At 35.6% G+C, this 13,899-nt stretch overlaps 1 protein-coding gene across 3 annotated transcripts; it reads left to right on the forward strand.

The window, feature by feature from the left end:
• The first annotated feature begins 284 nt into the window (after positions 1 to 284).
• Positions 285 to 2,189, forward strand: LOC105764129 (protein-S-isoprenylcysteine O-methyltransferase B). Of its 3 annotated transcripts, none has more exons than XM_012582609.2 (3): positions 285 to 430; positions 1,175 to 1,261; positions 1,367 to 2,189. In XM_012582609.2, exons 2-3 carry the CDS (start codon positions 1,180 to 1,182, stop codon positions 1,951 to 1,953), a joined length of 669 nt encoding a protein of 222 aa, XP_012438063.1. In that variant the 5' UTR covers positions 285 to 430; positions 1,175 to 1,179; the 3' UTR covers positions 1,954 to 2,189. The 3 variants fall into 3 exon arrangements, with proteins under 3 accessions (XP_012438063.1, XP_012438064.1, XP_012438061.1); XM_012582610.2 differs by having other exon boundaries at positions 308 to 430; positions 1,172 to 1,261; XM_012582607.2 differs by having other exon boundaries at positions 321 to 475; positions 1,172 to 1,261.
• The last annotated feature ends 11,710 nt before the right edge of the window (positions 2,190 to 13,899 follow it).

Consider the following 13,899-nt stretch of genomic DNA (forward strand, 5'->3'; position numbering starts at 1 on the left):
AATATACGTTAAAGTTTACTGCATAATCGAATATAAAATATTACAATTAGATTATTAAAATACTAAAAATACAAAATATACACGCCAATATGAGTACAAAAATATATTTAAAATCCAAAACCAATATAATAACACGTTACATTCATGTATTTATTATTGGGCTCCATGTGTAGAACAGATATCATATTAGACATTTTCTTTACACAGGTGCCATATTGTACATTAAATGAAAGTTGAGGGGCTAATTGTCACATTAACCCTTTTATTTTATAATATCAATCGAACAAGAAGTTCTAAAGGTGAAACATTGAATGTGTGTAATGAAAGCCTTCCATAAAATAAAACCGATTCGACAAGCCCAGACAGCAGTTTACAGCTTCCACTCACATATCCATTGACAATCCTTCACTTCCCACGCTCCATCGATCTGGTTTGTCTCTTTTGCTCTTTTGAAGAATCTCTGTTGTTCTGTAAAGTAAGTAATTTTTAGGATAAGTTAAGATTGAAATTCAAGAGAGCAGGGGAAACATTATTTGTAATATCAATTGCCCAGTTTTTGCTATTTCTATGAATAAAACCTTTCAATTGACAGAATGTTGATGGTAAAAATAGTCGCAGTGAATGGATTTTACGTTTTTCGTTTTTCCGGTGATTAATGGTCAAATTATATACAAGGTCTGAACTATGCTTCTTGTTTTTTCTTTTTCTTTTTCTTTTTTTTTTTTGCAGATTTAGTTATTCTATTGTAATTTGATCAATTCTAGTCCTTCTATTTAGGCCAACTCTTTTAGTTAATTTCGACGAATAATTTGACAGTGGCTTATTCTTTTAAACATGGAATTAATGACAAGTTTACTTCTGCACATTTCAAAAAGTAGAAGATTAGAATTGATGAAATTATAGTAAATGGATTAAACCAGTCAAAAAGGTATCATACAGGGACCATCTATAGAATTTGACCGTGATTAATCATACACAAAATGAAAAACAATATTTGTCGTTTTCTCCATGTGGTTGATATTATCATAAGATTGTTCATTCTTCAATTCAAAGCTACAATTTCTTTGTTGTTCTAATGTGTATTGTTTTGGTTCTATCTTATATCTGACTTCAAATTTAATGAGTGCAATCTCTAATGCTTGAACATTTTTGTCTTTTGCCTTTACTTTAGCAGGAGATATGCCATTCATAAATCATCTCTGGGAATATGTTGTGACTCCACTTTCGGTGCTGCAAATGCCTAGCTCTATATCTTTTGCAGGTCTAAACTAAACTTTAGAACACTGCTTCATCAGAGTTCTTCACCGAGATCTGACTCAGGGACACAAATTGACTTCTTCTTTTTTTTTTGGTAACAAAATGACAGAAATTTTAAGTTATACGGCTTGCAGACAGTTATCTCAGATGTTCTTGGCCGTTGTCTTCTTTCATAGTTCAGAATACATACTGGCAGTTGCCATTCATGGGAGATCAAATGTGACTCTCAAGTCACTTCTAATCAGCAAAAATTATCTCCTTGCAATGATCTTTTCTTTGCTGGAGTACATCGTTGAAATTGTTCTATTTCCCGGGTTGAAAGAACACTGGTGGATAAGTGACACAGGTCTTGCATTGGTGGTAATAGGGGAGTTTACACGAAAATTGGCTATAATAACTGCTGGTCGAGCCTTCACGCATCTTATCAAGGTTTACCACGACGAGCATCATCTATTAATTACTCACGGCATCTATAGATTCGTCCGTCATCCCGGGTACTCTGGTTTCTTCATTTGGTCAGTTGGCACTCAAATAATGCTTTGTAATCCCATATCCACAGTTGGTTTTGCAATTGTTGTTTGGAAATTCTTTGCTGAAAGAATACCTCATGAAGAGTATTTCTTAAAGCGATTCTTTGGGTCGGAGTATGAGGAGTATGCACATCGAGTACCTTCAGGGGTGCCATTTGTAAAATGAGGATTTATATTTTCATAGTTAGCTAGCTTTTTATCTTCCTGAAGGTCTTTTGGGCAGGGATTTGGTTTAACTTTTATGATTGAAAAGATTAGGTGCTACTGAGTACTGACTGAAGTGAGCTTTTGTTGTAGATTTTTATCTTGGTTAGGATGATAATATTAAGTTATGGTAGAAAAAGCATCCAAGAGTTAGGTGTGAATTGGTTCTTAAATACTAATTGAACTTTTTATTTTTAATTATCGAGCAAAAATTACGAGTTTGAAGTCAAGCATAGGAATCTGGCTCAACTTTACTAAGAAAATGAGCTTAATCAAGCGAATTCAAGCTTCAAGGTGCAATTCAAATGAGCTTGAACTGAATGCCTTGGATTCCAAGTTGAGCTTTAGCTTTTTACGGTTTGAACACTCTACCAACACTCAAATCTAAATGCTTGCTTAGTTACAAGCTAGCACTGGGAAAACAATATTAAACACCTAGGAAGCCTTAAGTTGTTGGTCCATCTGAAATTATAAAACAAGATAATGCCGCATGGGATTTCAGTCATCATACAACAACACGTAAGATAATGGGTTGACAACTATTTTTCTAATGCAAACCATGCAATGCACTCCATTTCCAATTCTACTCATCAAACTAGTTCCAACAGTCTATATATAGGGTTCATATGAAAAGTAAGGGATGACCCAAGTGATAACTGTGGATGAATGCAATGCTGTGCAACAAGGCAACTACATAATTTAAGAAAATATATTGGCACTTACTATTTTCTTTTTGAGAATATAAGATGAATGGTTCCGGTGAAAGTTTGTGAATTTAGAGATGAAGATAGATGAAGATAAGGCCAGGTAGAAGAAAATGTCAAAGTTTTCAAGTAGTTTTGGTTGAAGTTACTGAGAAAATTAGTAATAGTAATATTTATGAAAAATTAATTAACATGAAAGATAATTTATATATAGACACAGAGAGAGGATGTTCAAAATTTTAAGTCATTCAACGTCTTAACTTATCAATCAAGATAAATATCTCATAAATTTTTTTGTTGCATGACCCATGGGCATATAACTCCATTCGTTACATAAATTTTTTTTTAAAAATCTATAATTTGAAAAAAGCAATGTCCAGTGCAAATCTAATCTTGTTTCAAGTTAATTTCCAATTGATTTTGAGACTTTCAAGTACCTGTGATCTATATTTGGGGGGGAGAGAGTTGGAAATATATTGAGATTGTAAAAAAATCAAAGGAGCGTGTAGGACGGAGATGGAGAGCAACGGTGTGATATGCAAGACAAAAGTCTCATGCACTCTCCCTAAGGCATTCACCTACCACACTGCATGGAATGGCATGCCATGCCATGTTGAAGGAGAAGCCCTTGAGGGAGAGTGAATGTGAAACGCCTTGTTTAATTATATGTATATGTTGCTTGCCCAGCTGGAGATACACCACTTCCTTATACAGCCTCCATCAGATTCTGGGATAGATTAAAGAATAAGTTCTCTGCTTGCTTTGGTAAGTTAGGATATATATATATATATATATAATTAAATCATCAAGCATCTTTCTTTCTCTACTCTCTGTGAAAACTTGTTCATCACAAACTAACATCCTTTCACGTCACTTGGCTAACTGATATGCCTTTCTATTCCTATATATATAGATGCTCTACTCATTAGTCAACTCTGAATATTCCAATAATCACCACCATGCACTGAAACTAGTTATAATTAATAATGCATGCTCATATATGTTTATATCAAATAAATAATTCATTTACTTGATTTGCGAATTTCAAGTACTTAATCAGCTGGCTGTAACCCATATATATAGTGTGATCTAAGATTTGGAAATCAAATCATCGATGAAGTAATATACCCCACTAACCAAGTAGCTAAGCTGATATTGCAAAGCTACTAGTAGCAGTCTAGGTTGTCTCTTGAATGAGTTTAAGAGCTAGGCCATGACAGAGATAGCAAAGGGAGAGGAATATATATCGGGAGGAGGTGATATAAGAATCTTTAATCCTTGGATCCTCAGTTGACATTCCATTGTACCTACAAACCATGTATATAATATAATTGAGAAATTTCCAAGGCATTGGCAATATTATGGAAGGAAAGCAACACATCTTAGCCATTGAAGGAACTATATAGTCGGACTAATCTCACCATTACTCCACATTCTACTCGTTTTGGTAAGAGCCTGGCCAAAGTAATTAAAGAGAAGATCTGTTCATCTCTAGCCATAATTGATTTTGCCTATAGCTATTAGTATTACCACGACATCTGCACAAGATGCTGCCCCACAGCACTGCAAAACCAGAGACAGAGAATGTGATGAACATTGAGATGATATTAGGTGAACTTTTATGCATAATAATATGGGATGAACTTCTTCTTTCTAAGAAAAAGTAGCAGGCACTACTACATAAGTGAGCACAAATATGGAAATGAAAATTCAAATCCGAATAACTTTGAGGCGGACTAGATAAGGTTTTCATGTTATATGATGATATTAAAAATTCTGATTTCCCAGGGTCTGAAATGACCCGTAAATGTCCCATGGGTGATCTGTATCATGACTCATGGTTCCCCCAACATTGTCATTCGCCAATATTTATTAATGTCAGTATGCCACATTATAGTAATAGGAAACAGTTTGATTCATTTATTAAAAGAAGAGGTATGAAAATGAGAACTCAATTGCTTTGATGAAGCCGTGTTGTTTCTGTTTCCAAAAGATAAAACGTGCATTTCCCATTTTGTCAGCAGGGTGCGGTCAGAGTGTGGGAAAATTGAATCAGTTGGAGCTCAGAGTCCCAGTACTTGCTATTCATAGAAACCCTTTGATTTAAAGGACCCCTGGCCAATAAAGGAGGGCAAATGGGTAATGACAGTTAGGCCTGAACCCCCATTATTAGAAACCTTTAATATAATCGAAACCAACTTTTTTAAGATCACAAATCAGTTGGGACCCATGGATTTCCTTTTTTGCCTTTTGGCATATACCACATGAATTAGCTTAGCTAGCTAGATGGATACATGTATAGGCATTAGTCCAAATCTCCACATTTCGTAGGCCATATAGTTTCTTTTAGGTGCCATCTTTCGAAATTTCCAAAGTGACCAGAATTTCAATGGAAGGCAAGTCTCTTTAGTCTTTACCATATTCCGTACGGGCACTTGGTACTCTTAAGTCCTGAACCTTGGAAAGAGTTGGGCTGGATGCAGAGTTTGAACTTCAAGTGATCTGCTAGGGGGAAAGTAACCTATAAGGGAGGCATCAAAACTTATGTTTTAGGACGGTACTTAAGTTAAATGATGGAATTAAAGGTTTAAGCTGAGATTTATAGAGTAATTGTAAAATGCAAAGAGGACATGCATGGGTATTTATGTTGCCTTTTGCTTGAGAGTGCATGGATTGGCAGAGGCAGGCATCCTTGGCCCTATAACACTGTACCTAAAGCCTTTGGGTATTAAAGGGGGATGAAATTCGACATTTCCATGGAACATGAATTTACAAAGTTATCTCCTTCAATTATTGGAATAGATTCTATGAGACAATGGTAGTTTCATCAACATATTTAGAATATTCAAATTTAGTAGTTATTGATGACATGTCCATATTGAAAAAAAAAAGGTGAATTTCTTTTTTTTAGGTTTTCATGAAAGATTTCACATATACTATTTTCTCTACTTGAAAATTATGTCTTTGTAAATCTCGATATAAAAAAGTAAAACTCAAATTAATTGTTTTGTAATAGTTTAAAATGAGCGCAGATATGAAAGGTGTTGAATGTTTTTATTGTTGAGTGTGGTTTAGAGATATGTTAAGGAATATTTAAAAATAAATTTTTTAATTTTTAGAATTAAAATTAAATTGACAAATTTTGTAAATGTTGCGAGCTAATTTTATTTTTTAGAATTTGAACTAAAATATCGAATTTTGTAAACATTGAGGACTAAATTTGTTAAATTTTTAGGTTTATTAATAGAATGTATTGGAGGACTGAATTTATTATTAGGTCGATAAAAAACTCATCTCACTTTCCATCACTAGTCTAATATCTATACTAAAGGGGAGACTAAAATATTTAATTTTGAAAAATTAAGTGACTAAATTAAAAATTAATAATTAAATCACTAAAATAAAACCAAAACATATTTAATAAATACTTTTATAATTTACCTTAAAACTAATTACACAACTAAATGATGCATTGTTGTCAATATTCTCCATCATCCTTTATTGAAATTCTTTTGATTGTAATTTCTATTTTTCATATAAACTCTTAATTCTTTTTACTTTATTTTATTTTTCATATAAACTTTGTTTATGTATTTATCTATAATGTTGTTTTAAGCAACATACTCATCCTCGTATACCATATCAAAAATAAAATAAGAACACGATACAAATATTTAATTTTCTAACTTCATCTTATCAAACAAAATAAAATATTCAAATATAATTGTTGTGCCTCTCAATCACTTGGACACATGTTAGCAAGATAAATATTGTTGACCTCTCCTTTGACTCCACTTGAGGCAATATCTTGATTGACCACCTGTCCTGATCAGTGGAATGACACCCTTCTGTGAACCACCCTTCGGATAAGCATTCTTGACAAGCCCTCTTACTCTTCGATGATGAGATAAGCACTCGCTTCTTAGACACCCGTTTTTTAGGTGTGAACACTCCCCAAGTGCAAATAGCTCTCAAGGCAATAAAGGGTCTACTTGACCATAACACCTTGTGCTAATCAAAAGAATAACAAAATAGGTCCACCATGAATATCCTTCACGTTCATAAATATCATTTACACACTTGGTGGGGCTAGATACCTATCCTACAACGTCACGCTTGTTAAGAGTAATACAGTTGTAACTGCATGCAAAAAGTAGCTAGTTTGTTAAAAGCTGGTGTTAGTTAAATAGCAGTTACTTTGCTTACGTCAGTTAGACTTCACTTGTATAAATGCATGCACGTATCAGTTTTGAAAGCAATGAAAAACAATAATTCTCTTCTTGATCTTTTATTTCTTTCTGTGTTAGTTTCTATTTGCTTTAACATGGTATCAGATTAAGGCTTCTCCTGGGTCAGCTTTCTTGTCTATCCGCTGTGCTACTCTTTTGTTTTTGTTGTCATGGATTGTGCTGCGGCTGATGGTGTAGTCGACAATAGGTTATTTTCTACAAAGAAGATTAGTATTCTTCTTGATGATAATACCTATTTGCTGTAGAGGCAACAGGTTCTCTTGGCACTAAAAGCGCATAAGCTTCAAGGGTTCTTGGACTCACAGCAAACTCCTGTCCAGTTTATTGCAGATGACAATGGTGGTCTTCGGGAAAATCCAGAATTTGAGCGGTATGAACAGCAAGACAGTGCGCTTGCATCGTGGTTGCTATCTTCGATTAATCCAACTGTTCTTCCTCATCTCATTGGTATGGACACCAGTGCTAAAATCTGGGATGCTATTATTGCTTTATATGGTACGCAAACAACCTCCAAATTAATGTTCTATCGAAGATCTTTGCACTCCCAACGCAAAGGTGACTTGAGTATGAAAGAGTTCTTGATGAAGGTTAAGAGTTGTTGTGATGCTTTGGCTAGTTATGGTGAAGTTATCAGTGAGCGCGAGCATGTTACAGCAATCTTGAATGGTCTTTCTGCTGAATATGAATCTGTAATTTCTATTGTTGCAGCAAGTCAAGTTCCTTACACAGTTCAAGGAGTCACGTCCATGCTTCTTGATACTGAAAATCGGCAACAGGTTGTGATCTCTGATGTTTCTAGCTCAGCCAACATGGTGTCTCATCAGAATTCAGAAACAACTATTGTTGACAATAGTTCCGTACCTGCTTACAAATCATCAACTAGTTCTCGGGGCCGTGGTCGAGGGCGTTTCTCTGGCTCAAAGATTCAATGTCAACTATGTGGAAAGCCTGGGCATCTAATCGACCGCTGCTACCATCGGTTTGACTCCACTTACAAAAGTAGTAATGATCGGCCTCCTCCTCAAGCAAACGTTTGTATGGTCAACTCCAGTCCCACTACAATACCGTGGTCATCACCTCCTCAACAAAATATGCAGTGGTTTCCACCAGGTTGGTGTTTTCCAATTCCCTCTCCATCTACCTGACCTAACCCGTGTGTTGGTAGCCCATCTCAACAGGTCAGCATGCCTTCCTCTGGCGTAGCACAATCTCAGGCTTATGTAGCTACTCCTGAAACAGTGGCTGATAACTCCTGGTACCCAGACTCAGGTGCCACACATCATCTTACAAATTCAATTACTTCTCTTGGTGACAGTGACTCACACAAAGGACCAGGTAAAGTATTTGTTGGCAATGGTTCTGCTCTTCATGTTCTGTCTACAGGGCAGTCATCACTAATTACTCGATCTCGACCATTGTATATGAGATCCTTGTTGCTTGTGCCTGGTATTACTAAAAATCTTTTATCTGTGTCAAAGTTTGCTAAAGATAACAGGGTGATGTTTGAGTTTTTTCCCACTCAGTGTCAGGTCCGTGATTTGCAGACTAGAGAGGTTCTCCTGAAGGGTTCTGTGCATCATGGCTTGTACAGACTTCATCTCAACAAACTTCCTCAAAGTGGACTGTCTTCAAAACATGCTCAATGTCTTACAGTTAGCAAAAGCTCCCTTTAAATGTTTGGCACTCTTGGCTAGGGCACCCCTGTCGTGCTATTCTTACAAAAGCTCTTTCACATTGTAATATTCAGTTTACTGATAATAAAAAGCTTGTTGAGTGTGTTGCTTGTCATCTGGGTAAAGAGCATAAACTCCCTTTTTCCAAGTCAACTACAACATACAGCTCTCCTTTACAGTTGATTGTTGCTGATGTTTGGGGGCCAGCTCCAATTGTCTCTAATGGTTTTCGTTACTACGTTGCCTTCACTGATGCCTATTCTCGTTATACATGGCTTTACTTCTTGAAGAGCAAGTCAGAGGTTGCTACTGTTTTTCCTCAGTTCCATCGTCAAGCTGAACGAGTTCTTGGAGCAAAGCTACATGTTTTACAAACGGATGGGGGTGGAGAGTTTCAGGCATTAAAGCCCTATCTAGCTCGGCAAGGGATTGTCCAGCGTCTCTCTTGTCCATACACTTCTGCACAGAATGGCCTTGTTGAGCGCAAACACGACGGTGGTTGAAACAGTGCATCCATGCTTGCTCATGCTACCATGCCTTTAAAATTTTGGAATGAAGCTTTTTGCGTATGATCTTCACGATCAACAGGTTACCCTCTCAGCCTTTGGGAAATATATCACCTTATGAGAAGCTATTTAAAACAAAGCCAGACTATGCATTCCTTCGAATTTTTGGTTGCCTGTGCTTCCCAAATCTTAGACCATTTAACAAAGTCAAACTCCAGTTTCGGTCTTCACCCTGTGTGTTCCTAGGTTACTCATCATTGCATAAAGGCTACAAATGCCAGGACACAACTGGAAAAATCTATGTAACACGTCATGTCACATTTTATGAGCACATTTTCCCATATAAAGTTTTTTCTCCATCACTTGTCTCGTCTAACCCAGTGTCTCAGTCTAGTGCAAAACTTCTGGTCCTACCTCTTAAACAAATATCTCATGCTACCCCACCTACCACCACTTCTTTTCATAATCAACCTACACCACCTAGTCCCTCACGTACATCACCTCTTTCCTTGTCTGACCATCAAGCTGTACAACAACAACCTAACCCCACTATTTCACCGAATTCACTTTCACCTCATACGTTAACACCTATCACCCCTACGTCAGCCACCTCATCAATGTCACCTATACCTCAAACATTACAAGCTTCTCATTCAAATTCCCTCAACATACATCCCATGGTTACCAGAAGCAAAGTTGGAACTTTCAAACCAAAGGTTTTTATGAGTACAGTCCAATGCTCTTCAGAGAGGTTCCTCGATATTCACTTCGCAATGACATCTCGGACCGGCAAACAAATTGTTCGTGATGAATTCTGAGCATTGACTCGCAATAACACTTGAACACTCTGCTCACTACCAAGTAATCGGAAGGCAGTCGGATGCAAGTGGCTGTTTAAGATAAAGAAAAAGGCTGATGGATCAGTGGACAGATACAAAGCTCGGCTGGTAGCAAAAGGCTTCTCTCAACATGCAGGATTTGATTTCCGTGACACGTTTAGTCCGGTGGTTCGAGCCTCCACTATTTGCACGGTTCTTGCTCTTGCTGTTATAAATGGGTGGTCGTTAAGGCAAGTTGACATTAATAATACCTTTCTCAATGGAGAACTGACTAAAGAGTTGTACATGGAGCAACCCCCTGGTTTTGAAGTATGTGATTCCTCGGGTCCGAAGCTCGTTTGTAAGTTGCACAAAGCTCTCTATGGTCTGCGACAAGCACCCCGTGCATGGTTCCAAACTCTTAAACAGTACATTGTTGATCAGCTTGGTTTTCAAGCATCCAAGGCTGACTCCTCCTTGTTTATTCGTGAATCTGATGGAAAGAAACTTCTGCTCATGGTCTATGTTGATGACATTGTTCTCACAGGTAGTTCTGATCAAGAAATGGCAGATGTCATACTTCACCTTCATAGCAAATTTGCTCTCAAGGATATGGGAGAGCTCAATTTCTTTCTGGGAATTGATATTCAGCACACTAAACAGGGAATTCTACTCAGTCAGAAGAAGTATATTGTTGACTTACTTAAAAAAACTGGGCTAGTCGAGGCCACCCCCACACCAACACCTATGGTAAGCAACCCAAAGTTAGCCGCTTCAGTTGATAGTCCTCCATTGGCAGATGTTCACTTGTACAGAAGTGTTGTAGGGATGCTACAATATGTGTGTATAACACGGCCGGATCTGTCGTTTAGTGTCAATAAACTCAGCCAGTTCATGAATGCTCCAAGAGAAGCTCATTGGAGAGCACTAAAACGGGTTCTGAGATACCTAGCTGGTACCATGGATCATGGTTTGTTTCTAACACCCAGTCAACTCGAACTAGTATGCTACTCTGATGCAGACTGGGCATCATCCATTGAGGATCGACGATCAACCTCCGGGTATGTTGTGTTCTTAGGCTCAAATCCTGTTGCTTGGTGTTCAAAGAAGCAGCCAGTTGTGTCAAGATCTTCTGCTGAAGCAGAATATCGTAGTCTCGCAAATTGCGTTTCTGAGCTCTTATGGCTTCAACAATTGTTGGCTGAAATAGACATTTTTCCATCCAAAGTGCCAGTTGTGTGGTGCGACAATTCCTCTGCAGTCTCTGTGGCTGAGAATCCCACGCATCATGCTAGAATGAAGCATGTTGAAATCGATCACCATTTTGTCAGGGAAAAAATCCTTGCAGGTCACTTACAAGTCAATTTTGTGCCATCTGATCAACAAATTGCAGATGTTCTAACTAAACCAATTACTCCTAAGATGTTTTCTACGTTTCGATATGCTCTTAGGGTCTTGTCGCCTGATGAACTTAAAAATCAGAAATCGACTGACTAGGGGAATGTTAAGAGTAATACAGTTGTAACTGCATGCAAAAAGTAGCTAGTTTGTTAAAAGCTGGTGCTAGTTAAATAGCAGTTACTTTGCTTACGTCAGTTAGACTTCACTTGTATAAATGCATGCACGTATCAGTTTTGAAAGCAATGAAAAACAATAATTCTCTTCTTGATCTTTTATTTCTTTCTGTGTTAGTTTCTATTTGCTTTAACAACGCTAACGGACAAAAGGACCTCTCCTATAAATGCCTTCCCAACAGTGAAAAGGGGATTGATCTCCTAACCCTTAAAGTTACTCTGAGCAATTGTCCTCTCTTTCAATAACCAACTTGTCCTCTTATTCTTTTTCGATTCACCGCCTAGTTAATTGAGTCAACCTCACAAAACCGCCACTTACTCTTCCTTACTTTCCTCTTATGTTATACGTTGTATCAACAATAATTTAGAAGTATCCAAAATAACCTAATATTGATCCTCCAAGACAATTTTAATGACAAATCAAATGTGTCTTAAATTTAATTATTCATGATGTTAAATTATTTATTGTGTAATCTTTTATGTCTAATCTCTAAATATATAAAAAATATTTTAAAATTAAAATTTGATTAATTTTTATCTTCAGTTGTATTTCCTCCCATTCCTTTATATTTATTTTCTTCAATAAAATAATGGATTAAGGGTAGGTGTCATAAATCTCAAATCTTTTATATACGGTATACATCTTCTTCATTTATTTAAGAATTACCTGTTGCATAAATATCTTAATTATGTTATTTTAATTAACTGGCATGTGTCATAAAAGTAAAAGTGCATACGTGTATGTATTTATTATGCAACCTTAATAACATATACATCCATGAGATTGAAAATGATGATGTTTGGTACTCCACATGTTATCCATCGATCGATTTCATTAAAATTTCACTTTATTTTAAGAAATAAATATTTTATATTCTCCAAATATTAAAATATTTGACAATGCATGTTTTTTCTGGAGTCTGAAAACAATGTAATTTATTTTACATTACTTGTATTAAGCAATATTTATTTAATTAGAAAATAATATAAAAGTAACAAATGATTAAGAATTTCAATATCTAAAACGATATTTTTGTCAATTTGATTCTTATTTTTCTTTTAACTAAATTTGATCAGTAACCTTTCAAAATGGGTCAATTTGTTATTTTTAATGAAAATGTTGACCACCACATTAATTTTTTATGCCAACCCGAATGGCGGTCAATGTATATTTCATGCCGACATATCACTATTTATCTTATATGCCACGTCAACAAATAATTTACAAATTATAAAATATTTAGAAAATAAAAATTTTAAAATTATAAAAGATGCCACTTCTTGTTAACATGGATCACTATACGAGTTGCCATGTTTAAAATTTTAATATTTTAGTCAGCATTTTCATTTAAAGAACCATCAATATGTTAAATCGAACAATTATTTAATCGCTTATAAAATAGAGTACTTGAATAGAAATGCTTGACTGTAGTGGCCACTTCAATTACTACTACGATAAAATAAAGAAAAACAACACAATAGATTGTTTATGCATTTCGATTTTCTTACGTCCACAAAGCCTAACTTAGTGATAATAATCCACAATATTTAATCCCAATACAACAAGTGATCTAAGTTCTATCACAATCAGATATGTCAACCTCATTTTTTTATCTAAAAACTAGATCTCTCACTTCTAAGTTGTAAAACAAAACAACAAATTAGTTTTACTCTATCAAATGTACTCTCACAAAAACGTTCCTTGATGAACAAATAAGTGTTCTCTTGGCTTAGTTACAAAACCTAACAAGTTCTATCAATATATAAGAGTTTTCGAGACTTACTAACATACTAAATATCAATTACAACCCAACCCTATTAAACAACTAAAATAGCAAGATATGATATACTAATAAATACCAATGTACATTGGACTATTGAAGATATGTCTTCAAGGCTATCTCGACGTATGCTCCACAATTCAAGGGATTTAATATAAATGATCCCATTTGATTCGATCCTTAAGAGCGGTTTCCAACTGGATTGATTTTCATAGATGAATTTGAATACTTCCACAATATCAACAACAATTATTAACTCAAACATTTTGTTTAAAAAATTACAAACTTTCAAATATGGCAAGTAAGACTGACGACCATAGTGACCACTTCCATTAGCACACAGTCACTTCAAAATTTTGTCTCAATAAATTCAAATATTTTTTAAATGCTGTTTTAACTCAAAATAAAATATTGGGCAAAATGTCTCGAGACATAGCCTACCAATGACTATATAACGTTTATTTTTCAGCCATATCTCAAGACATCTTGCCAAGTCTCAAGACATATGTTGCAAAGACAATTTTTAAGCTCGAAATTAATGTTTCCAACGGTTAGAATTCATCTTTAACAATCATAAATGTCCACAAATTTATTCATTGATA

The sequence above is a fragment of the Gossypium raimondii genome, chromosome 12, assembly GCF_025698545.1.
Source record: "Gossypium raimondii isolate GPD5lz chromosome 12, ASM2569854v1, whole genome shotgun sequence".
In the NCBI taxonomy this organism is placed as follows: Eukaryota; Viridiplantae; Streptophyta; class Magnoliopsida; order Malvales; family Malvaceae; genus Gossypium; species Gossypium raimondii.

What these genes read in the sequence shown, in the direction of transcription:
- LOC105764129 (XM_012582609.2), top strand. Translation starts at nt 1,180, where the DNA reads ATGCCATTCATAAATCATCTCTGGGAATATGTTGTGACTCCACTTTCG. An exon ending in TAGCTCTATATCTTTTGCAG is followed by an intron (nt 1,262 to 1,366) that starts GTCTAAACTAAA and finishes ACAAAATGACAG; the next exon opens with AAATTTTAAGTTATACGGCT.